This window comes from Aplidium turbinatum, chromosome 5 (assembly GCF_918807975.1).
Source record: "Aplidium turbinatum chromosome 5, kaAplTurb1.1, whole genome shotgun sequence".
NCBI lineage: Eukaryota > Metazoa > Chordata > Ascidiacea > Aplousobranchia > Polyclinidae > Aplidium > Aplidium turbinatum.
The window spans coordinates 20,353,032-20,377,654 of record NC_137476.1 but is presented as its reverse complement, the minus strand read 5'-3'; the positions used below and the strand labels follow the sequence as shown (position 1 = coordinate 20,377,654).

The 24,623-nt window shown below is 36.6% G+C and overlaps 1 protein-coding gene across 1 annotated transcript; it reads right to left on the bottom strand.

The window, feature by feature from the left end:
- Nucleotides 1–424: 424 nt before the first annotated feature.
- On the bottom strand, nt 425–14,974 carry LOC145770521 (ephrin-A4-like). The gene is made up of 5 exons (XM_082582191.1): nt 14,527–14,974; nt 5,339–5,508; nt 3,759–3,887; nt 2,925–3,002; nt 425–2,225 (listed from the first exon to the last, which is right to left on the bottom strand). Exons 1-5 carry the CDS (start codon nt 14,622–14,624, stop codon nt 1,930–1,932), a joined length of 771 nt encoding a protein of 256 aa, XP_082438317.1. The 5' UTR covers nt 14,625–14,974; the 3' UTR covers nt 425–1,929.
- Nucleotides 14,975–24,623: the final 9,649 nt, after the last annotated feature.

The following is a 24,623-nucleotide window of genomic DNA, read 5'->3' as shown; positions in this document are numbered from 1 at the left end:
TTCGTAGAAGTGTCTGAATTTATTCTGGTAGTCTTATCGGTAGTTTACCGGCCCAAATTAATCTTTCAACGGCCCTGGTACCAGGTATCCAATAACTTCGCATAAAACTCTCTCACCACTTTTGTTTGTGTATTTCATTGAATCGGTGAAAGTCGTGCTGTTCTATCAGGTGAATGACTCAAACAAAATCACCTTTCAAGCAACGTTGCGATAGTTTATTGACTACAATCAAGCTTAGTTTGTCTTAGCAATTAGGCAGTTCCACTCGAGCTAAGGAGAATTTTTTAAACTAACTTTGTTCGGATCTTTTTTTTTCAATCACTTTGCCGACTTTGTATCACTCCGCTGCATGGAGACGTTGATATGACGTAAATAAACCAACTTTTCACTTTTCTCCTTCCTTTACAATCACTTTTAGTAAGATAAGCACCAACAGAAGTTTATTTTGTCAATTCGGTAACGCACACACTGAGCGTAAATACACATTGACTGGATTTAATGAAGATTAAATTTGCAATCAAAATAATTTGTTAATTAATCAATGTTGGGAAATATTGAAATAAAAGTTAAAGCAACAAGGACTAAATAAAAGACGATATCACAATTGCATTATAGGTGTCAAAGTCTAAATCTAAAAAAAAAAGATTTCCAGTAACAATCAGGGCCAGTTGAAAAAGTCGTTAAATAAGAAATTCGACCGACATTTGACCGGATCTGCTTGGAGGTAAAAAACTTGTGAAATAACTCACATGAAATAAATAACACCTCTTCACGATATGAGGCGGTGTTTTCTGCTTCGGCACGAAGCGGCCAAAACTCATGCAAAGCCATTGCTCCCACATGGGCAGAAATGAGATGTCTATTTTGATTGATATTTTTAATCAACAAACTTAGGCAGGTGATCATTTGACTTCTGATGGACATGAAAAAGTTGATGTGATCACGCAATCAAGCAAGGTTCACGGCACAAAAATAGAAGAACAAAAACGGCAGGGTAAACGCAAAGCGAATAATAATCAATCTGTAATTTCACAGTGTCAGAAATAAATACTAATCGAGCCTAATCCAACAGTTTAAAACAAAGGTCACCAAACAGAGGTTCATTGGATCCGCCCAGGTGGTTAGTTCTTCCCACTCACCTCACTACGCAATGAATGTGATAAAGCACCAATTAGTTGATCACGAGAAACAAACACCGAAAATACAACGAGAAGATGCGTGGGGTGATATGCTCCAAGTATTAAACTTATCGTTTCTTCTCCGGTCGTCCGGATTGATGATGAATTGATGAAATGGAAAAATAATAAATATTGTCGAACGATCCATCAGCAATACGTATTAAATTGACACATACACTCTAGGTAGGTGGATATTTTTCATAAATTTATTATATCACTTACCAAGAGCATAAAACAAGATTATATTTAAATGATGTAAGCATTTGGCCCACGATTGCATTCTCACAATCATCTGGTCATTTCTAAAAAAAACTTTGGTGACCCCTGATCTAAAACCTTAAAGGAAAACTTTAGGAGGAAAAGTAAAACATGAAGAAATCAAAAATCCGACAATGCATGAAATCTTAGATACATGACATGTTTTAAACAAATTAGCAAGCTTTTGGAAATACAAACATGTAAAACTTCATAATTCAAATTCATAAGAGATCGTAACATCAAAGATGATGTGAAAATGTTTCGATGAATACATTCGGAATTCAAACAAAGATCACGTGTCGCGCCGGGCACATACAACCTCGAGGCCGCACGATCGCCGCATTGTTATGGCACTGGCAGCACTGCACATATATCGCTTTCTCTTCGACTCCAATCGCTAGTTCCTCTATCGATCAACAGGAGCAACTGTATGACTTTCATGGCATCTTCTACAGTGTTCTGAAACCAAAACGACTCCTTCGTTCCTTCATCTTCATCTCACGTGATCAGATGTTGTTAACACGTGACTGGACACAAGTGACAACAATATTGAAACGACAAGCAACGTTGTTTTATGGATATGTCGTGGTGACGCATTTTCGTCGCTAGTTTGTGGCTGCGACTTTATGTCGACGTCTATCTCATCATTGGTCGCCATTTCGGTTGCGATTGGTTGAACAATCTTTGGATTGATCACGTTTTCATCCAGATCAAATTTTGGAGGTGGCTCTGATGGGGTAGTGGTCGATGAACTGGTCGTGGTGGTGGTAAACTTCCTGGTGGTGGGATCTGGAGGAAACAAATGAACTGCATCAATAGTGGATAAACAACGCAAATGTTTAGATGGAAAAAATGTATGTTGTCAATTACAAAAAAAACTTTGGAACTGACGGTGCCATAAGCTAAGCCTAGCTGCGACGAACCTCGCTGGTTATAAGTCCAAATTAATATAATGGCGTTTATGACACATCGAAGTGTTGTAGAGAGTGTTGGGATTCATAAATTGCAGTCACAGACTCCAACATAACACAGGAGCGGAAGATATTCGGAAATGACATGTCACTCGCTGCAAACGCCAGTTGTTGGATCGTGAGACCATATCCATTCGACAAAGACAGATGGTTTAAATAGAAAACTAGTCCGACAGTTTTGCCAACGTACGTTAGTGTGATGTCATAAAACGTTGATGCGACCGAAAACTGACAAAATACACAACAGGAACGAAGAAAGTGGAAAAACAATCGGAAGGGAAAAGGTTCAATAAACGATCGCTCGTCGTCGTCAACAGGGAAAGATTTGTGATCCACAAAGCCACAAAGTGAAACATGAACGGCAGCTAGACGCTGATACAGCCAACAATGAACGGAAACCGGTGAAAATATTATCAATATTTTGGAATTATTGTTTCACTGTGAAATGCTGTGAGTTGAAAGACCAGCCAATTAGTCTCGTGGTTACTTTAGAATCGAAAAACAAAGTCACACTTACTCTTGCATGCGACGTGGATGTGGAGCCGGGTCGATGTTTTGTTTTGGCAACCGACCGTTTCGCTGTTTCGTGGTAAAGCTGTAACCACAACATAATGTCAATGTGGTTTCCACAACAACAATATGAGTAAACAAGTGCTGGAGTAACGTGTGAAACTTTTAAAAAATATTAATACACTGTCGATAGCAGTGCATTCAACAGAAAAATCAAACTTAGCAAACCAGAAAAAATGTGCTCCAACTTGCCATCAAGACTTGCATTTGTATATCGTTTAAACGTAGCAACTTTTGCACTCTGGGAAGATGATGAGGTCAATTATTCACATGAACGTTTACAGCAGATATCACAATAGTTGCTTTGCAGAAAAATACAGTTTTGACACATATCTCGTCTGCGACGTCCTAACAATGCGTTGCTCAGTAGTTTTGTCCTATTTTAAAATTAAACTAATTGTAAAGTGTGGAGAGATTTAGAGCAGCATATTGGATGAAGCCATGTACAATGTGCATATTAGTATCGGTGCTACAGCTACACATTGCACAATGCTTTTATGTTTCATTGTTTGTTCTATGTATACCATTTTCTGTCAACATCAAAATCGCCAAACGCTTTTATAACAGTTTACAGCACATGTATGTGATATATTGTGTGGCCTTCTCATGGCCAACATCGAAAGCTGATGATGAATCGGAAGATCAATGTTTGAATAAATTCAACGTCCATTCACGTTGAAGCAATGTGAAATCAAATAAAGCAAGTAGCACACAGGTGTCAGAATGTCATATGCATCTTGTAGTTGGGTTAGACTAGAAAGCAAGGCGACCAGTCACTCACCGACGAAGTAATAATCTTGGCAATATTGAAAGCGGAAGCCTAAAGGAGAAGGACTGATCGTCTGGAACTTGATTGTTAATTTATTTTCTCGCTCCGGTCGGTCGCATGCAAATATAAAGTTTCTCCGACCTGAAGGTAAAACAAAGATATTGTTTTGGTAAAATTAATAACTTTTGTTTTCAGACATTAGAAACCCGTTCACAAGCGTGGACCAACAGAGACCACTTAATTAAGTTTTGGTTGAAGCAAACGCTTTCATAGCTGTGAAAGCTGATAGTTTGAAAAGCAAATACTAATTGCTCATTGGTTTATCGCACAATAAGCAACAGAGTAACCCGGCAAAGCAAACATGGACCTTTTTACGTGGGGATCACCTATTTATGATTCTTAAACGATAATTACATTTAATTGCTCTCCTAAGCTTACAAATGTAGGTTGGGTCTAATCCATTTGATTGGTTTTAAAGAAACTTTATTTGAGGATGAATTCAACAACCGCAAAGTAACAAAGAGATTGAAGAAGTTGAAGGATTAGATTACAAACCAGAGTGTTGGCTTCATTTTGCCCACTTAATTATTATGTATTTTACAACAACTAACCTAACACAAAGTCTTTACAAAGTTACCAGAATGACAAAAACTCCCAGGATAGGTTTGTACTGCAGTCTAATTCCAATCAATAATGAATTGACTATTTATGTTAGTACAAAACAGCAAAAAGTACCTATCAAACTCTATTTACACGATCAGTCATGTTACATTATTGAAACTTTGATTGACGTATTTTAATTTGACTAAAAACTTAAAGTTGCAAGCTCAACTTTACCTTTAACAGGTATTTTGGCTCATACAGTTCTAGAAAATTGTACCAAATGTTTAATCAACAATTAACCGATTTGCTGGATTTGTGCACAAAACCGTTGAGAAATTAATTCAGGCCCTGTATTAATGAGATGTTCACCTTTTCAAAAAAAACAAGACACTGCTAAAAAAAGCTATACAAGAAAAAGACACTGCCTCAAAGAAAAATAGCCTACTAGTGAAATTATAGAGGAAAGGGCCAGCTTTTCTGAAAAGAAAAGGATTTGTTTCTAAAAAAGATATCTGATTATTCACACAAACAAAAAAATTAGGATGTTTTCGTCCAATTTATGGCCTCTCTAAAACGGTCTCAGAGTCTAAAATTATTTCGGAGTTTCGGACTGAGGTCCAAAAATGCTTCCGGATCTTTTTGTCTACTATTGTCTATGCAGCTAACAATGGCTGCATAGATTTCCTAAAGAGTTCGAATATTACACTTTTAGTTTCCTATGTAAAATTTAGTTTTTGTAGTTAGGCTACTGATCATGAACACAAAAAGTTGATTTTTTTAACCATTGAAAAACATGAGTGATGTGATGACTGACTAGCAACAACAAATTGAATAATTAATCAATGCACTTTTTGCACATAAGAAAATAATGTCATCGAATATAGGAGAATCAAATGAAAAGTAAAAATTTGAAAAAGAAAATGAGATATTGGTGCAACAAACAGCAGTCGTAACGCAGTCATCGTAAATTGGTAAAATGCTAAAATTACCTCCATGATGACATTCATCAAAATGTGGCTTAGTGACGTTGTACAAATCAAATGTCTCCGTGATATCTGGTCTATAAGTACTTTCCATGAGGCTGGTTTGGGGACAAATGATGTCCATGAACTGCCCCATTTTTACCTCCAATATGGAATCGGACCTTATACCAAGCAATCTGAAAACAAAACATAAGTTATTTATGACGTATTGAAATAACAATTGTTGATTTCCTCTTGGTGGAGTTTTGATTCAACTTAAAATCTGCACAGAGCGTCGACAAGTATTGACCGAAACTTTCGATTAGTTGAGATAAAATACTTGCATATGTAGCCTATCTATTGCAGCAGAAAATTTACTGGGTGAGTGACATGATTGATGTCACTTTAGCGCTCCTCGTCAGAAATACTCCATGCTCCATGCTAGCAGCTTGGTGCTAAAATGCATGATGACATTGACGATATTCACAGAAGTTGCAATGGATTACATTTGAAATCAAAACCTATTACGGTAATGTAATAAAAAAACTACTGTAGTTACTAGTTACCAAATGTACGGTCAAGTAGTATAATGTGTTTTATCGACTAGTAGTCAAAAAAGCAAGATGTACAAAAGAAGGAACAAGTCTTTGAAAAAGCAAATGCATTGCAACAGCTTTTATTGCAAGTACCGTTACACGTGATTTGCTTTGTATAGTTAACTAGTGAAGTGCGCTTTGGTTTACATTGTACGTGAAAATGCATAGCGCAGCAAAACTGTTTTGTTTGGATAACTAAAAGAAATGGTAATAAGTAATGAAGTTGTGCAGCTCACTTGAATTTCAGCACGTTGGCGAAACCAAAAAAGTAGGCGCTTTCGCACTAATTTAACTAATCAACTCAGCCATAAGGTTGTTAACTAGTCGTATAATTTGAATCATATTACTCAATGCTGCCAGCGATTAATTATTTACTAATGACCACCTGGTCCGCATCCTCCGCATCCTTGAAAACACCAGTATTGACTGATTAATCAAGAGTTGGAACAAATACGGAATATGATTTTTAAGACCTTATGACATTCATCTTTCATGCACCACAAGTTCGTATCAATGTTAACGAGTGTTTAGTGTGGCAATAAATAAAAGGTGAAGCTAAAAAGATTCGAAGTTTTCTAAGATTTTACATATCTGTCTAGATTGAATTCTAGGGTTGTGAATCAACTGAACATTCTCTGCAAGTAATCATAATCAGCAATGATGATGAACGGCTTTATTTGTTCCCTTGATCCAAGATCAATTGTATCACTACACAAACAGCTTGCGTTCTTCCAACGCTGTTTGAAATATTTTAAAAAATATAAATGTTTATTAATCAACTTATGCAAAGGTGGTAGAAAGGGCGAGATAACAAAGGGAGAGATAGCGCTTCCACTAACAAAACAAACCAAATTATGAAGGACTCTGTCTTCATTATCCCAAAAACCACAAACAATCCAACTCAGCGAAACAGAATGTTGTAGCAACACCTTATGGGCAGCAAAGCGTGGAAATTGACCACATCAGCCAGTCAACATTCCATAAAGAAACGGTGCGATTACAAAGAGGTAAAGTTTCGTTACGAAATCTATTCAGGAATGTGCGTTGGTAGCATGTAAGCTTACGCAAATACCAATCTTGTTACAAAGTAGCAATGATTTTAATTGTCAAGTTGAAAAGTGGTGGTGAAGGCTAAAAAATAACAATTAAACCACTCTGCTTCCAATGCTATCGCCACTTTTTGAAAGTTGAGAAGCCAATCCACCTGAGTAAGAAAAAAAACGATGTATATTTGCTACATTTATTGACTTACAAAAACATTTTAAACAACACAGGCAAATGCTCTCATAAATTAAAGTTCTGAACATTTTTGGAAGTTCCACTCAATGGATTGTCGTCCAGTCTTGGGACGGCTACAATCAACATAAGTTTCTTGGATTTAACGTTCAATGTACAGTAGTTTGAAGCCAAAGTGCTGAAGGGAAAATTGTTGAAACCGAAAGAATCCCATCAGACTGACTTTATTGCATATGGCAAAATTTCAGACTGAAAGTCTTTAGTTATGAAGCTTCAACGGTTCACGTTTCCATTGAAAGCTATGAGTTGTGCTTTTGAAGCTTTGGTAGCCAATAAACATGCAATGAAATAAGTTAACAAGATTGGAAAATGGTTAACTCTTGTTTGGTTACCTCAGTTTAGTTTACAAACACTTTCAGGCCAAAATTTAGACAGAAAAATTAACGACGGTCATGAAGTCACATTACCGGACAATGACGACAGATTGCTTTTCGGCACTGCGGCCATTGGCCAAAGTCGCCTTTCAAACTGCAAGTGACAGTTTCCAGCTGCTCGTAAAACACACGATCGAACAAAATATTTATGCAATAAATCCTCTCTAAAACCGAAAAACTGACATTTTTTACATGTTTACGCCAGACAGAGGATCATAAAGCCTTCACCCTGAGGAAGGTGAACTGGTTGAAATCGAATATTTGTCAAGCCGTGGCCACTCAACCGCGTAACTGGTTGACACAAACTTAAAACAATAACTGCGCACCACAGCCAAAGAATTTTAATCAGCCAACATCATAATATTAACTAATTCTAAGATTACGAACACGATATTCCAAGATAAGCCACTTGCAGCTGCACTTTCACAGCCGCTAAATTAAACGCAATGTTGCACGATGCTAATTTAACATTGGAAGAACACTGAGAATTTTCACAGTTCGCCTGTCAGTTTGAAAAGCAGGTAAAAAGTCATGAATTATTGAGAGATTTGAAATATATGGATGCTATGTTTCATGAGTAAAGAACAATATGCTACTTTTCCGTGGCATCATTCAATCGTGCAACAGCCACTTAATTCTATTCAATTTATTCGTCTTAGGCAAAGCACTATATATTTACGCGCCAGTCACACGCTGAGGGCATTGTGCTTATACAAACAATACAAAATAGCTTGGTTATAAATGCCTCTCACGCGTAGACATCGTTAGCTTAAGAACTTCAGCGTCGTAGATCTTCAAACCCATAGACGAAACGTTAATTCAATGTATGTTAACATCAATAAATAATTCGCACTTGTTAAACTTCTAAAGCTGAAATAAATGACAGCAAAATTTCCTCAAGTCCATGGGAACAACCACATAACAAAATGGCAGACGCACAAAACCAAATGAAATAAACAAAAAGGATAAATTATCATCTTCGAAACTAGTTTCTTATCATCATCACAAAAAATCAATGGCTGCTCTAATATAACAACTGTAAAAGATGGCTGGCCTACTGGAGGCTTTTACAAAATTCAAAAACAATGTGACAGTCTGTTCCGACGTGTGTAAATGTACACAGCAGATAGGAAGACATTAAGATCAAATGGTCTTAAAATCACGTACAATGGACTGTTAGGTATTTCATGCCAGGTGGTTTGCTCTTACGGCTGCTCCCTCAACTAGTCTACTTTTAAGTGTGTAGTGGCTTTGGAAAAGCTTTTGCTGTTCCGCTAACGATTTATTGGCGAAGCAAAGTCATTGGAAAACAACTTCCGCTAAAGTAGTTTGGTTTTATGGAGCGTAACGACTTGGAGCGTAACGACTTGGTAATTTATGGATCACTTTCAAGAGCGGCCCGTTGGTGTTTCAAGACCGTGATATATTTCGGTAAATCCTAACAAATCAACATTAACACACTCAAGAATGATCGGTTTCATTGAAATTGAAGGTAAACTTTGAGGAAACATGCGACTTGAATACATATCCAGCGAATATCACTTCCAAGATCATAGTGCCGACAGTAACAAGGTGCACAACACAAAGTGGAATGGTGTACATTACAATAACACTAGTTTCAGGCACAATCAGAACATTCATTGTTCCTACATCAGATCGACGTCGGCGCAAAAACTGAGATTTCACGATGCAAAAGGTGATTACAAACTCCGGTGGAGTGATAGTCTGTCTACTTGAAGTGGTCTGTAAATATTGGCAACTTCTATCTTCTTTTATCGTGCGGCCTTTCATCTTCTGTTTATACATCGTAGACATGAAAACGTGACTCTCAAACAAAAAGAAAGTCTTCAAACATTTCTCGGTAGAAAAAGAAGTATTAAAATATTGTTTGCAAAATCACTGATTACGTAATCCATTCAATCGTTTACCAACACAACACCAGTAGCAATCGAAGTTGATTTAATTTGCATGATTTTGTGAAAAATTGTAGCAAGGCGGCTCAGTATTTCGGGATTAACACGCAGTTTTTTTATGCTTTTATAACTTGATAGAATCTATTCTCAACAGTAGGTTGCCACTGACAAATGCCAATCTGTTGAGATTTCTAATTGTCATATTTTTGTTTAGAAACAAATAGCCCGGAGATATATTTATGGAGAACATTTTTCGGTAGTGAACTTTTCGGTGTATTAATTTTGGTCAGAAAATTTTTGTCTTGCAAGCTATGATCTCTCTTAAAACTGTGATGCCAACATAACGAGATGTTTAAATATCCCATGAATCGTCATTGCTTACACAAGCAAATATGACAAGTTTTGTATTGTCTACTGGAAAAATTATTTTACAAAACTTAACCAAGCACATCGAAAAAGAAAAATGACAGCGATCCAACCAGTTGGAAGTTTACCATTTACAAACCAGTAGGTCACCAGTTTATATTAAAACTGTAAATTTCTGTTTAATGAGTTGGAAGATATGATACCAACCCTTTCTGAAAAGAGTTTCAATAATGATGCGCATTCCTTGTCTTGCATCATTCACTCCACTATCACTTAAATTGCGTGAAGCGTTGTTATTCTGAGCAGAGTAAACTCAATTCAGCATTCGTTCAACCTTTTGCAGCAATACGTTTTACGATCACGACTATAAATCTTCACAGCAAAACAATGTGAGACAATACACAATAAGGCCAAATGAAAACAACTACTACTTGACTCCATACAGGCAAGTGATAACATGCCCAAAAGGTCAGGTTGACGTACCCAGCGGACAAAAGTTGTGTTTTGTGAGATGGATTACCTAGCTGGCTTGGCAACATGACAATATTCATTGTTGGGCCGACTGAACCAAAAGGCAGTTTCCTACAGATCTTAAATTAACGGACTTGGTAGCAACAATCTGATGAACCAAAAGTTGCTGAAACATTTATAAAAACTTGATCAACAATTGTTGTTTGGAAGGCATTAAAAATGATACAAAATTTGTGCAGGAAAGGACGCTTTGTATATGTTTGGTCATCACTCAACTTTATCCTCGCGTGACTAACTTGGAACCTTATCATGAAAATTTAGATTCAAAATCTCCAAATATAGTTTGCAGGATATTGAAAGGTGCTTCGGCATTGCCTGTTGCAGCAGTACTTGCCGGCAATAAATCTGTTGCCAACCACAGCAGATTCATTAAAAGCAATGTTAAAACTCTATGTTTACGATCGTGTATGCCCGAAGCTATACAAACTAACAAGCTTGTAACTGATTTATTTGCCATACGCATCACTCCCTGTGTTTCTAACGTTGTTTCAACGTCTCTATACTGTAAGTTGACATGACAACATCAAGGTTCCCACACATTAAGCATCATGCTAGTAAGCAAACATCAAATTAATGTTTTTGAGGTTATGATATTAGAAAAAATACAATCCCGTTGCCCACATGATTACTTTGCAACACAAAAAACCTCACCGTCTTGATTGTGGCTTTTTGTGCTTGTACATATGGCACTTTATTTACTTGATGCTAGTTTTAACGAGATTACTAAAGTTTTGCGAAGTTATTTGCAGAGAAAAGTCGTCTAATCGTTTGTGTGGTTCAAACTTTGCAAAAAAACAAGTATTGTATACAATCGCACGAATTGATGAATTGATAGCAAATGCACGAAACCCGCCCAAGTTGTTGCTGAATCCATACTGTGTATTTACTTGAGTTATCTCGTCATGTTACGTCGTCACATTGATGTTGTGTTCACGTTTTTTATCGTCACGGTGGATGACGCGTTGATGCAGCTAAGGAGTGGGACAACAGCAATTCCCTGAAGTGCACCAAACCATTATGACTTACACGCAACAAGACATAGGTCGGAGCAGAAGTACAAGTGTCATGTTTCACGCGGATTGAACATCTGCAGGGGAACATTTCATGCAAAGAAAGTCTAAAGTAGTTGACTGCGAGTACATAAAAGCCTATGCGTCTTGTACAAGTTCAATAAACGCAAATAGCCAGCAAAACTTCTCAATTGATTGCCCCTGTCTTGTTAAATCGTAGCCGCTTGGGAATGAATTGACAGCACATGTGGGAAAGACTGTAAGAGGGAAATTATGATAAACGTGTTTCGGTTAAAAACAAAGTTACTGACTGTGGGAATAAACTACGGCCACTTCCGTATACACATAATGTGCAAATGCGATTTTCTTTGCAACTGCGACCGTCAGTCCCAATTAGTCATTTTATGTTTATTTCCAGTTTGGTGGAAAAATTTTAAATTTTTATTCGGCTCTACTCAAGATACTAAAAATAGATTGCACTGATGAAAATTATGCGCCGATAAAATGGCGACCTTTGAATTAGCAGCATCGTAAAGCTGGATTAGAACAAGTAAATAAATATGGTGAGATGATGAAAAGTCTTCAAAACTCATCTTTTGCAATGCACCTCCTAAACTGCTTATAAACGCCTGTCCCATATGGACCATTATGACCAACATAAAAAGAGGAGCTGTCAGCATAATCACTACTCACGCCACTTGGTCTTTTAAACCTATTGTTGGACTGTTGGAATTATTTTTTGTTAAAATCGATGATTCTGTTGTTTTAGGTTTATCGAAATTATGTGCACAGTCATTAATCTCCAAACAAAAAAAACTGAAAATTGTGCTAAGCATTGTTATGTCACTGCATGGGAGAAGAAAATCCATAATCTGAAACGATTACGGTGACGCTAATTACCACTGTTTGTGTTGTAAAAGCCATTTTAACAATAGATAGCCCACTGCACGGATACTTGGATTTCCATTTAATTACAGTCTGGACGTTTCCTGTGCTTCAAAATTTTGTAATGCAGCATCAAGACCTAGCTGTGATTTATTTCAATTGAGAACAATTAAAGTTTAAACCATTTAAACTCAGTGGACAGTGGACACCACACCTTAGTGAAGAAGTGAAAAACTAAAAACTTCGCATTAGCGAAACAGGTCGCCTACAAGAGTCCACAAACCATCCGCATTGCTATTGTGTGGAAGAGACATACAGGGCTCACAATAAATTTAAACCAAAGCTTGTCCCACAAAAGTTCTTTGAACTTGAGTTTTAGCATCGTCAAAAACGTAATTTAAGTGTAGCATCCGCAAGCAAAAGTAATTTTCTATTTATTTTCCGATTGTTGGAAAAGGAGGCATGCTCTAGTAGTCTAGTTCGTCAGCACTGCTGAGTTTGGATGTGGCGCTTTGTCAACTCTCCACCACACGTTGGTAGTACTGTGCTATGGTATTTTCATACGTTCAACTCGTGCATGCCTGTATTGTCGTCATGGCAAAGTGTATATAAGCGCCAGTCATGACAAAACTGCCAAAATGTAAGTTGATGGTGAAGTCACAAAGACACTGTTTAATCGGATTTACTTCTTGTTTGCTCAGTCAGTGGAAGACTGATCTGCTAAAGATTGCATTGATAAGTGTAAGCGGGAAATTTTCTAAAAGAAAATCCACAAATCATGACATTAATGTGAACACACCAGTCGAACACATAATGCAATGGTGGTCAGCCAACCGTAAAAATGACGAAAGGGAAGGTTGAAGAACTAACAACGATAAAAGTGTACTTACGTGCAATGAAGCTAATAAATGGTACGAAGAACACCAAACATGAATCTATTCAACAAACCAAGAAAATATATTAAAATAATAACATTAAAAGAGTAAAAGAACCTAATACCACGAGTCAGTGATAGTTTTGCCATTGTCTCTCGTAAACAAAAATGAGAATTGTCTTTCCTGAAAAGACTTATTCGATGGAAAAAGTTCACCTCAGATATTTTTAGCAAGATATACAAGGCATTTTCTTTGGTGACCTGTTTCTTTGCGAAATGACCAAGCAACGACTATATGCATAAGTGAGTCAACGCACACAAAGTTTTGAGTAAAAACAGCTGAAGAACCAACCACATGCATACAAAAATCTAACGACAGTTACATGCACTTCACAGCTGTTGGAAACAAAAACAATTCGAAACGCATTTTGCTTTGATTCACATTTAAAAATGTTAGTTGACAATTTTGTATATACCAACTTAAAATTTACATGATTTCTAACACTGCCATGTAGACCCAACTACTTCAAAAATATAAATAATCTTTTCTCATTACTTTTCTGCTATCTTTTATTTTGCTCAGGCCCACACCTATGAAAAATTTACTTTTAATTTTATGGCAGCAATAAAGTAAAAGTTGGCATCTTTCAATCTCTGTTCAGTGGGCGGATGAGGAGAATGATAAAAGTTGTAAGTCCAACATTCATAAAACATTCACTGTGTGTTATCAGAGTTGTTAATTTCAATTGCCGAGCCAATATATCACAACGCAATACAACAAAAAGAGTTTGTTTAAAGCACCATAAACGTTTCCACTCAGCAACTGTTACAGGTGACGACTCGAAGTATGGTGTTTATTCTGCGCAAGCCATAACAGTCACGTGATCATCATCCCATCTCCTACCACCAACCAATCACGCAAACCAAACAAAAAGCAAAAGATAAACAATGACGACGCCTTGCAAAAGAAGCGATTGGATTCCACAAAAAGAAATTTACTTCAAAATTAACTTTCGAACTTAATTTGGCGACATTTAAACAGTCATGTAAACGGCTATGCGCTGTACAGTAGAAGCAAATCTCCTAACCAACCTAAGATCATCATTCGCGCTTGCTTTTGTGCTGAAATCGAGGGTGAACAATTCGCTACATTTTCTTGAAACTCAATACAGATATCACATTCCGCAAATCCATTCGTAATCTTCTTACCAGGAAATTATATCACGTTTGAACCCGAAAAATACTTGACCGTAGCAAGAAAGTCAATAAAAAGTAAAAACTGGAGCTTGGTGAGCGATTGCCTTGATCAATCAAACGTCAATGAACAACAGCTTAACGTGAAAAAAAAGAAAAGTAAAACAGACACTCACTCTGCAGAAGTAATGGAATTCCAGTAAATGACGTGTCTTTTGGCAGAACACCTGACATATGACGTCAGAATAAGCAGCAAGATAGCAGTCTTCAACATTATGATAAATCCACTTTGAAAGCCCTGGAACAACAGCGCGAAACTCTCGTGGTGGTTCTTTCAAGTCAAACAAATTGCGAAATCGGTTGATTTCAACTTCGCTGGGCGTTAGCAAGTTTGAATAATCAACTGATAAAACCTCAATCTAGAATGAACGGAAAGGCAAAGATTAATGTTGGTTGGAAAGAAAGCCCAGTATGCAAACATGGAAAAGCAATAATCAGTTTGAAATGCATTTCCATTTTACGTTTATATTACGTTCCAAAACATCTTTTTAGCCTAAAAATTATAGCTGCTCACCACTTCCAATAACAAGTGCAACTGCGGAGCTGAATATCGCCTTGCACGTTCAAATCAAAGTCCCTTCATGCAAAGTGGAGACAGAAATACTGGGACACCTAACATAAGTAAATACTCTCTTGGCTGGTTTAATTATAAAACAAACCCTTTCCTAACATTACCTCCCTTCACTGACTAGACACGAAACAACTGGATTTTTGTTGAATTTAAGTCTATTAATGTTGAAAGACGTCAATGTTGAACGTTAAGGCAAACATTACGTGAACATTTACTGTGACTGTAACAGACAGTTTTGTAAACATTTTATGTCGCCATCGCTTTACACAAACTGTCTGCTCAAACGCAGGCTAATAAAATAAACAACGACTCGAGATCTCCAGCATTCAAGAGGAGGTGAACTTGCTTCTTCTCATTTAATATTAGGCCTATGCTATTCAGCTATTGCCATGCATTGTTTGCTAATTGTACGTTTGTGTAAAGCAGCATTTACAGTGCAAAGCAGCATGCTATTTTAGACGAGGTCAGTTGGAAAACCAATACTAATCTGATGTCCTTCAGGAGGTCCTAGCTTGGGCTATTTGGCTACTGCCATGTTCATCGCAGTTTAGTTGAAACTGAACAAAAATGCTAAACTTTTCAGAAACGCTTTGTTTTTGTCTTTTTGCCTGAAACTACTTTCGGATTATCATTTGTCCTTCACACCCTGATCCTAAAATGACCTCGACCCCAGCACTGTTTACGCAAGGTATGAGCCGCAAATAATGCCTGTCAACGTCTGTATGAAACAAACTTAGACATCGTAGTAGGTGGTCAAAACACTGAGCCAATTTCCAGAGGGCAAAGGCGGTCAAATCTAAAACAACAGCACAAAATCGCATTCCAAGCCTTGAAAGCACAAGATTTGTTGATTTAAAACTTCATTGAGTACACACTTGGCAACTTATTGAGTTAACTGAAATTTTTTCTTGCCACTTCTTCTCTCGTGTTGTCGCTATATGTCAGGGCATCCGTTGGTTAGCCAGTGCAATGTATTAAGTCTTAAATAGGCTGGGAAAGTTCACTTTTACCAGGCATATTCTCGCTTCCATAATACACCAACATTTTCATCTCAAATCATTGAAATAAATTGACGCGCTATTTTTAAAATTTCAAGTCAAAGAATGCTGCAAAAGATTATTTTGAATCCTGCATAACAAACGATTATTTTTATCTTTCATTCCTCTACATACCTACACTTTCATTTGGACTACTGCTGTGCTGATGCTTAAATTGTCTGCTTAAATTTTGAAATGTGAACAAACTGAAAAATACTGTACTTACTTTCTTCCACCAAAGCATTGAGGAAAATTTTGCGATTTGTTTTGCCCAATATTTTAACAAGTTACAAAAGCTGTGCTAAACACGACAGTCTCAGCTTCAGAACCAGCCATTGTAGCGTCTGCGCTTCTAACCAGAATTCAGAAACACCGGCCCGACGAGGCCGAATGCTGCGAGAGAAAAATCGAGGAAGAAAAAAAGAAAAACGCTTCTAAGGAATAGCGGGTTTCATGTTGCAAAGTGGGCATCGTGCTAGGTGGTTGGATAGCCTAGCTTGAATTACAGTATGTTACAATAGTTTTGAACGTTTTATATAGATCCCGGAGAATCGCGTTTTCAGAGAGTAGGCTGCAGTGGTTTTATTGATTTCTATGGCGGATTTCGGTGGAAATCAGACATATAACAGTCAAATGTATGAGACCAAACTTCCAATTTCTAATTCATCCGCTTCAATACTGGAAAAAAGGACATTAGGAAAATTATGACGTGAACATGGTGAAACCAGCCTCACTTTTTAAAGTTATTGTTCTACTTTCACAAATATATTTTTCTGTTTGTGATTTTTAACTGTTAGGTAGTTTTGAGGCTCCAATATCCCGGCCTAAAAGAGCCCAATCTACCTAGCAACTTCACTGATTTTACACAATATATATATCCCTTGCAAGTTGCAAAGGTAAGCGACGGAAAGAAAACTATTTATTTGCAGAAAAACTTTTATGTAAAGTTTAGGCATAAGTTTTTGTACAAGCTAAGTTTATGCTGCTACGCTCTAATGATGAGCTTGAAGAAATAGAGTTATTTCAAATGCTTCATTTTGTCTTTTTATATTTACGAAAACATGTTTGTATTGATGTAAGATTTCTTGGCATTGTTTTTCTTATTCGTTTTGACGTAATTTCTTCAGTAAATCTTTTTTTTTTCGTTCAAAAATTGAAATAATATTTTTCGAAACTAAAAAGATTTACAAAAGGAAAGAGATTCTCAAATCGCAAAAACTTTTAAATTTAAAATGCGTAATCTTCCGTCATATTCTTTGAAGGCATATTATTAATTATTTTCAAGATGCCAAATAAATATACTTCCAAAGTAGCCTATGTCGCAACGAAAATTTATTTTTAGTAAAACAGTTCTTCTGTCTTGATTGAGCTTCGTTTCCTTTCGAACAGACGTTCATACAAGTGTTGTGACAAAACTATTTGAAGATGAGTTCGTTTCGAGAAAAGTTAGGGTAAAAAAAACCTTTAGAAAAAACCGCTATTTGAGCGCTTTATCAATTAAGTTCTTCTGAAAGCAGCAGAAGCAGCGCCTTGTTATGGGTTGTTGTGCTTGCCGTGTATTCAGGAGCTCCAAGAGGAAGGGAGTCGGGCAACTTTACCCTCTAGCATAACATTGTAAAAGAAAAACGAGTAGTTTTTTTTTTCACTTTTGTGGAGGGCTCATTTTACTACTAAAATAAAATATACAAACTTAAAAATGAACAAATTTTTGGCTGAAGTGCGTAGTTCGAAGTATTTAGTTTTCGATCATTGTAAGTGTTACTTCAGATGTTTCTTAAGAACAAATCTTTATTATTTTTGTATTAACGTAGGCTAGGCCTATATTAAACTGCTTCTAGAAGTAAAATCTGATGCTGTTAAGCCTGCTGATTTCTGTATGACTGCACGGTTTTAGTTGTGTAAACTTGAAAACGGGTGCTGCTTTGGATAAGCGTGTTAGCCACTATTTTTGCTTGATCAACTGAACCTTGACTTTAAAAATTGGCTTGGCCAGGAATATGACATTGAATCCAGCATCTGGAAAAGTGTCCAAGCAAGATTAAAGGAAGTAAACTCTTCCTGCCTATTTTCTGCTTATGGATGTCATTGCTTAAATCTATTTGAAGTTCATGGTGTGCAGTGTTGTTCAGATGTCCCATCGTTTTTGGAGTAATTGATCGAGCGTAAGTTTATGTCTTTTTAAAATTGTAGCCCAGCCAGGTAGGAAATTCCAAAAAAAGCTGTCCCATTATCCAAGCAGCTTACGAGCAGTTTCAGATGTTATACCGAAACAAGATTCACTCTGCTTACCTATTCATACAGCGATGACTACCTGTTCAATGGACTGATGAATCCGCTGATAAATTTAATAAGAAATAATCAAAGTTAGAGAAAGCTGGGAAGAGCAGGCTACTCACAAGCTTAAGTTGTTGTGGAACAAATTTAAACAATTTGTGCAACAATATCATTTGAATGAGTTGATACTTTTCAAAGAAAGCTACACAGCAAACGTAAGCTGCAAACAGGAACGCACCACCCCATGATCTCTACGCAAGGAAATCATTGATCGCAACTTTCAAAGCTATTTTTCAAATATTTTTTTGTTTTGAGAATTTTTTTACGTAAACTTGTATCTCCAGCGGTTACGGTTACAGGATCATCAGCAAATACTTCCGCACTGCCCAAACACTACATAGGTTGGATAGCCTACTTTTAGCAAGCTTTGATGCCCACACTGCGAATCCAGCATAGGGCGTCGATCACCTAATCAAGGATTGCCCAATGCCCAGCCAGAAAAAATCAGTGGCGGGTTTTTCTGGCTTGGCTGGAATTTGACCGCTAGGTGAAAACATAGAGCTAGAATTGACAATAACATCAAAATTCTTGGCCCCTGTTTGCTAGTATTGTTTCATGCAATTGTTGGAAGTAAAACTAACTCACTAAAACGGCGCCACAGCTCACACCAGAATGAGAATATAACGAAAATAAATTAAAATATAAAACTTCATCAGATGAACGTTGCAAATAGTGCTAGAAGCGATAATAATTGTCCTGACGAACAACCAAGCTTGTCAGTGTTCACCATAATACTTATAGCACTTATATAAAAAATCAAAGGAATAAAAGTAGGGAAGTTGACCATTGATAATATAGAAGTTTAAAAACTTATTTCGCTTATTAGGCCTATATGCGTTTTAAAGAAAACTCATTGTAGAATCATAAAAGGTTATCTCACTAATTTAAGCTGTCTACACATTAGCTCACAGCAAATAATATTAAAATAATAATGGGGCATTAGGCAATAGGCTGCAGTGTAACGTATGTGTTACGTTAGGGTTATGGAACTGTATGATGTGAAAAGCCTTTTACGCAATTATGTTTGATTTTGTGATGTTCACAAAGTTGTAGAGTAGTACAAAAAGTAGAGACTAATTATAACCAGAGGCTCTTGTATTCCTGACAGCGTTACCGCTTCATCTACACAGCCTTAGCAACACAAGAACATCTTTACTGTAGTGCACAAAACAGAAGTTGGTAAGACATGGATAGCCTACTTTTTGTCATGCTCCTTCAACTTCAAACCACTTTTGAACTGAACTTTATCCACCGAAATAACAACAACTTTCGTCAAATCTCCCTCAAAGATTGATGAAACACAAGATTGTCAAGACGAAAATCTTTGTGAAGATAAAAAGCACCATGTCACACATTCTATAACTTATTATGTAGGCTGTTTTGTTTGCGGCACAAATGAAGAATTTCAAGACTAGGTATCACTAGGTATCACTAACTCAAGTTTTAATTATATCCACTCTACGATCGGTTAAAGGTGTTGACATCTTGATTGCTTCCCGAACAGCAATAACATAATATTGATTCAACGTCTGCAGACGCTCAATCAATGTTAAAATGACGGATTTTACTGTCTGGGTTCTAGTTGGTAATGTTTGCAGTACCAACTTTGGAAATTTTAGCTCAATGTACCAAACCATGTATATTTACTGTCTATATTTAGAGTGATATTATTTGGACCAAAATATAACTTTTATTTTCATCACTTGTGGCAAATTGTGCAAGCATTTTGTTTGTGTAGTTGTGGGATAAAGCTGTTTGTTTTGTGACCCGAACTAAATTGACTAACACAAAACTCTTCAAATATTTCTTTTAATTTTGCATGACAAGTACTTTGCATCTCAACGTTTGTTTAATGCAATTATTTTGAAAGTCTTGAAAATATATTGAAATTGTAATACAAATAAAAACACGGCACAAATTTCCACTTAAAAGAGTGACCGAAAGATTTGTCTTCTTTATTTATTTAAATCAATATTCTTCTTCAACAGTCAAATGACCGAATCCTCTAACTTGTTTCATAATTAGGAGGGTGGCGGTAATCTGGGCAAGATACCAAGGAAAGCATGAAAACAAGCCATTGTTTTGTTTTCTTGTGCAGTTTATGTAGGCGACCCACCCAGGTTAGAGCGCGATAGATTGCGGGTAGATGATGTGATCTGTAGTTTATTCCTCTTTGCGAAACTCATAGATTGCATAAGCTGCTACCACTTGCGTACAACTGATCGGACCATAGTGGATTGGTGGTTGAACGCACTAAGTTCTTCCTTATTAGAGGAGCTCCCGTGTGTGTGGAAGTTTTGAATGAAAGTGGCCCACCTAATATATTTTGAATTTACTTCTTCGTGCTCTATCGTTGGTTCGCCTAATAGGTCATACTGATGGCTTAGTCTGTAACGTTCTTCATCACAATTAGCGCGACGGGCAAGCCTAATACGGACATCTTCATCTCTGTCGGCTAAAGTGCTTCCTTACAACTTGATAAATCTTGGAACTTGTGCCGTGGGTGGGAGCCCTGGCCCGATGAAAAGAACATATGCTCACTGTGGTTTTCTCTTGACAAACAAAACTTCAGTCGGTTAAAACGCCCACAAGGGTATATTCACATTTGTTGAATTGCCAAGCATTTTCACGACGTGGAAAAAAATTTTATGGTAAAAGCTCTAATTTATATTTAGTATTTTATAAACATAGTGAAGCTCAAACAATTCAAACCAAAGATATTCCTACAAGCTTTTTTTTTGTTTTTGTTTTATTATCTTTATCCTGCATTGCGGGAAAGCGGACTTGAGCGCTATGCATCGGTACACCTGACCCACGCTGCAGCCGACTGCAATGTCTGTTTCCGGTTGTCTACTCTACTTATGACTTAATGAAATTGGTACTACCCATTACTCGAAATCGATCACTGGGTAGAGGCAATTATCGTAAAGTTTCTTGCCCAGAGAAACAATTGCAATTGCGGGTGGCTGGAGTCGAACATGCAGGCTCTCGACTGCGAGCCCAACGCGCTAACCACTCTGCCACTGCTACCGACTCGGCCACTGCTACCGACTCGGCCACTGCTGCCGACAATGTAGGGATATGTTATGTTGTTATGTTATGTTATAGGTTATGTTGTATTGTGCTGATTTTGATAAGTATTGTACTAGGGATTGTAGATCATAATGTACTGTCCCTATATTGTACCTGTCTTTCATATTTGCCTAGCCCCAGAGCTTTGGATTAACGTCAAAGCCTAAACATTTGTATCCCTGCATTGATCCTAGAGGAGAAATCATTTCCCTTGAAGCAAAGTGAAATTTAGGTTGATGAAATTAAAGAACGTTTTCTAATGTCTACAATACAACGCACAGCAAACCTGCATCGGCTTAAGATTGCATAAAGATATTTAGTATCAAACAAATCCCAGGACTATCAGATCTTTTTATGATTTCACAATAAACCATCGACAGCCATCAACGTCACAGAGGTTCTCGGAGCGTCTCGGGATTAAAGTTGATTATTTTAGGTAGGTTTAAAATATTAATTTCTCGTTGAATGCGAGTAAAGGTAATTATTTTATAGCAGTGTTTCCAAAACAAAAAACAGCATGTTGCTAAAAACTTGCTATAGATGAGCAAAGACATCAATTGATCAACCATCACGTTTTCACTTGTATATTGCATGTCTAGATTCACAAATTAAGCGATGATTAATTGCCACACCATTGCAACATCTTCTGCTGTGCAACTTGATAACATACTTCGTGAACTACTTTCAAAATAATTTAAAATGTGCGCAAATTTGTGTTAAACCGTTGTCATGTGGGGCTGCCATGCAAATGGCTAACTACCGATTTTGTAGTACTTCTTTTTTTTACATAATCACTGTTTTTTGTTTAAATAAACATGAAAGTTTATAAAAATGACTCAATAAGCAACAGCAATTCGTTCCCATTTGACCTAGGCCTACTTTTTGAGATCAAACTTGTTGACTTTTATTCAACTACCGGTACATGTCTTCTCACTTTACAACAGAGCAGCTGCAATGATTTATCCCCAGGATTATTTTTCTAAATTGCTTGCATAAAATTCAAAGTGAGCGTATTTAGAAAAATAACTAACAACAAACTTATTTTTTTAACTTAGTGAAATTAAAGCTTACCGAGAAAGTTGAAACATTCCATTCAACTGTTTGGTTACCAAACGGTCAAGTGTTTTACAAGCAACAAACACTGACAAAAGCATTAGTTCTAGTGGTACTATTTTTTCTGTGACCACAAAATGTTTTTGCAAATGCAAAAAAAGGTCTGTTGAAAGACGTTATATTGAATTAATTTTGAAGCCAACTGTTTAAACGTTCTTATTATAGGTCTTCCAAGCAACTCGAAAACTAAATTCATATAGTGTAGAGAAAGTTGTACTTTCAAGAAAAAGGTACTGTATATCGTTCCTGATGCTTTCATAAAAAAATAAAAAAGCAATAGTGAGATGTAATTAAAGATTAAATGACTTTTTAACCTCTTCATGGTCGTTGTTATTCAAGAAATACAACATCTCATTAAAAGATAATCTTAAATATAGCAACTTTTAAAGTTAATTGAAGATGATTTCAAATTATAGGCTACATTTATGCACGTAGGACACAATGCATTGGCAATGGGTTTATATCGTCTTGTAGTGTAGTTTCACTATAATGTCAAACAACACTACAAGAGATAAAGTAAAATGAAATCACAGACTGCTCCAACAATTCCATGAAAAACGATGATACGGATGTCAGATGTCAATGATCAAAACTATGATCAGCAAATTAAAACAATTCAAATTTGAAAAACGAGGTTACCCCACCAATGATCTGTCACTGCTCTAGGATTGCTATTTGAAGGGAATTGTGGTTTTAAACTATTTTTTTAAATACTGGTTCAAATATTTATTAAACGATCAAAACAGTGCGTGGTAATTTTCCATTTGAATTAACCTCGGCTCTAAGCTGAGAGCGTTGAAGCAAACGCCACAAACCAACCGGATCAGGATTTCTCAATTATAGAATGGAAGTTTTTACAAAAGTATGAAAATAGATAAAAATGATAAAATATACACAAAATCAACACAAACTCGAAGAGCTGGCTCTGCATCGAAACGAGTACCAAGAAAGCTTTTAATAAACTACGTTTGCGATTCTTTCAAATGATATGATAACGATCACACGAATAACGATATTGCCAACGCCATGGTTGTAGGCCTACACAGAGAACGAAACGCACAAGGTAAATACCAAACTTGAAAAGCATAGGCTACTCCACCATTTGGACGTTGCTAATTGGACAAATCCAAGTATTTAACCGCACTCGTTGCAAACAGTGATTACAGCATACTTTCCCACCAGAGTTTCAGAAAATTTTCTTGTGGTCAAATATTTTTCTATGTTTTGACGATAACTAACTTATCCTCCCCTCTCTTCCATTTCATGTGCAGCAAATTAATGAAACATCAAGTGATGTTAAACCAACACACATAAGTAGAAAAAAAACTTTCCTTGAAAATAAAATGTGAGTTAGAATGATCGACATCGACCATTTGCTTGAAGGTTTGCAGCCAATCATGATCCAGGTGTAAACGTGATCGTGGGAGCAATGCAGATAGCCAACCGCACGGTGGAGCTGCTTCTAATTGATTGTAATTTTAATTTATACAGCTCTGAAACGCTTATAGGCGTACTGTAATTATATCTGACAAAGCTGAATTTTTTTGCTTGGCTACAATTGATATTGTAAGCTAACTACAGTATTTTTTTTTTTTTGTAAGATCTGAAGCCAAGATGTGTTGAGTAGATTTGCCTCTTTCTCTTTATATCGATTGTCCCACATAGGCCAGGCCTACATATAAAATTTTCTTGTGTAGGTTTGACTCAATGATAAGATATAATATTTTATTCATGTCATCATTGTTTTTCCTTTTACAGGGTGACCCAAAAAGATGCGTACCCATGTTTTATTCGATTTTTTCACATTTGGAACACATCTTGGGAAAGCCATAAATTGACTAAAAATTGACAGAAAAAGCTAAAACTCTGGTCAATGGTCTTCCATAAACTAAATATTGTGTGATTGTAATTTGAAATAAATAGCTTTTCAATCAAAATCACAATTGAAATTTTCATGGGTACGAATCTTTTTGGGTCACCCTTTTTACGGATCTTTACTAATACGGATCTTTTTACGGATCTCTTCACATATTGCATAGTTTTTAAGTATATTTACTACAAATAGAATTCTACGCCAATTTTTGAT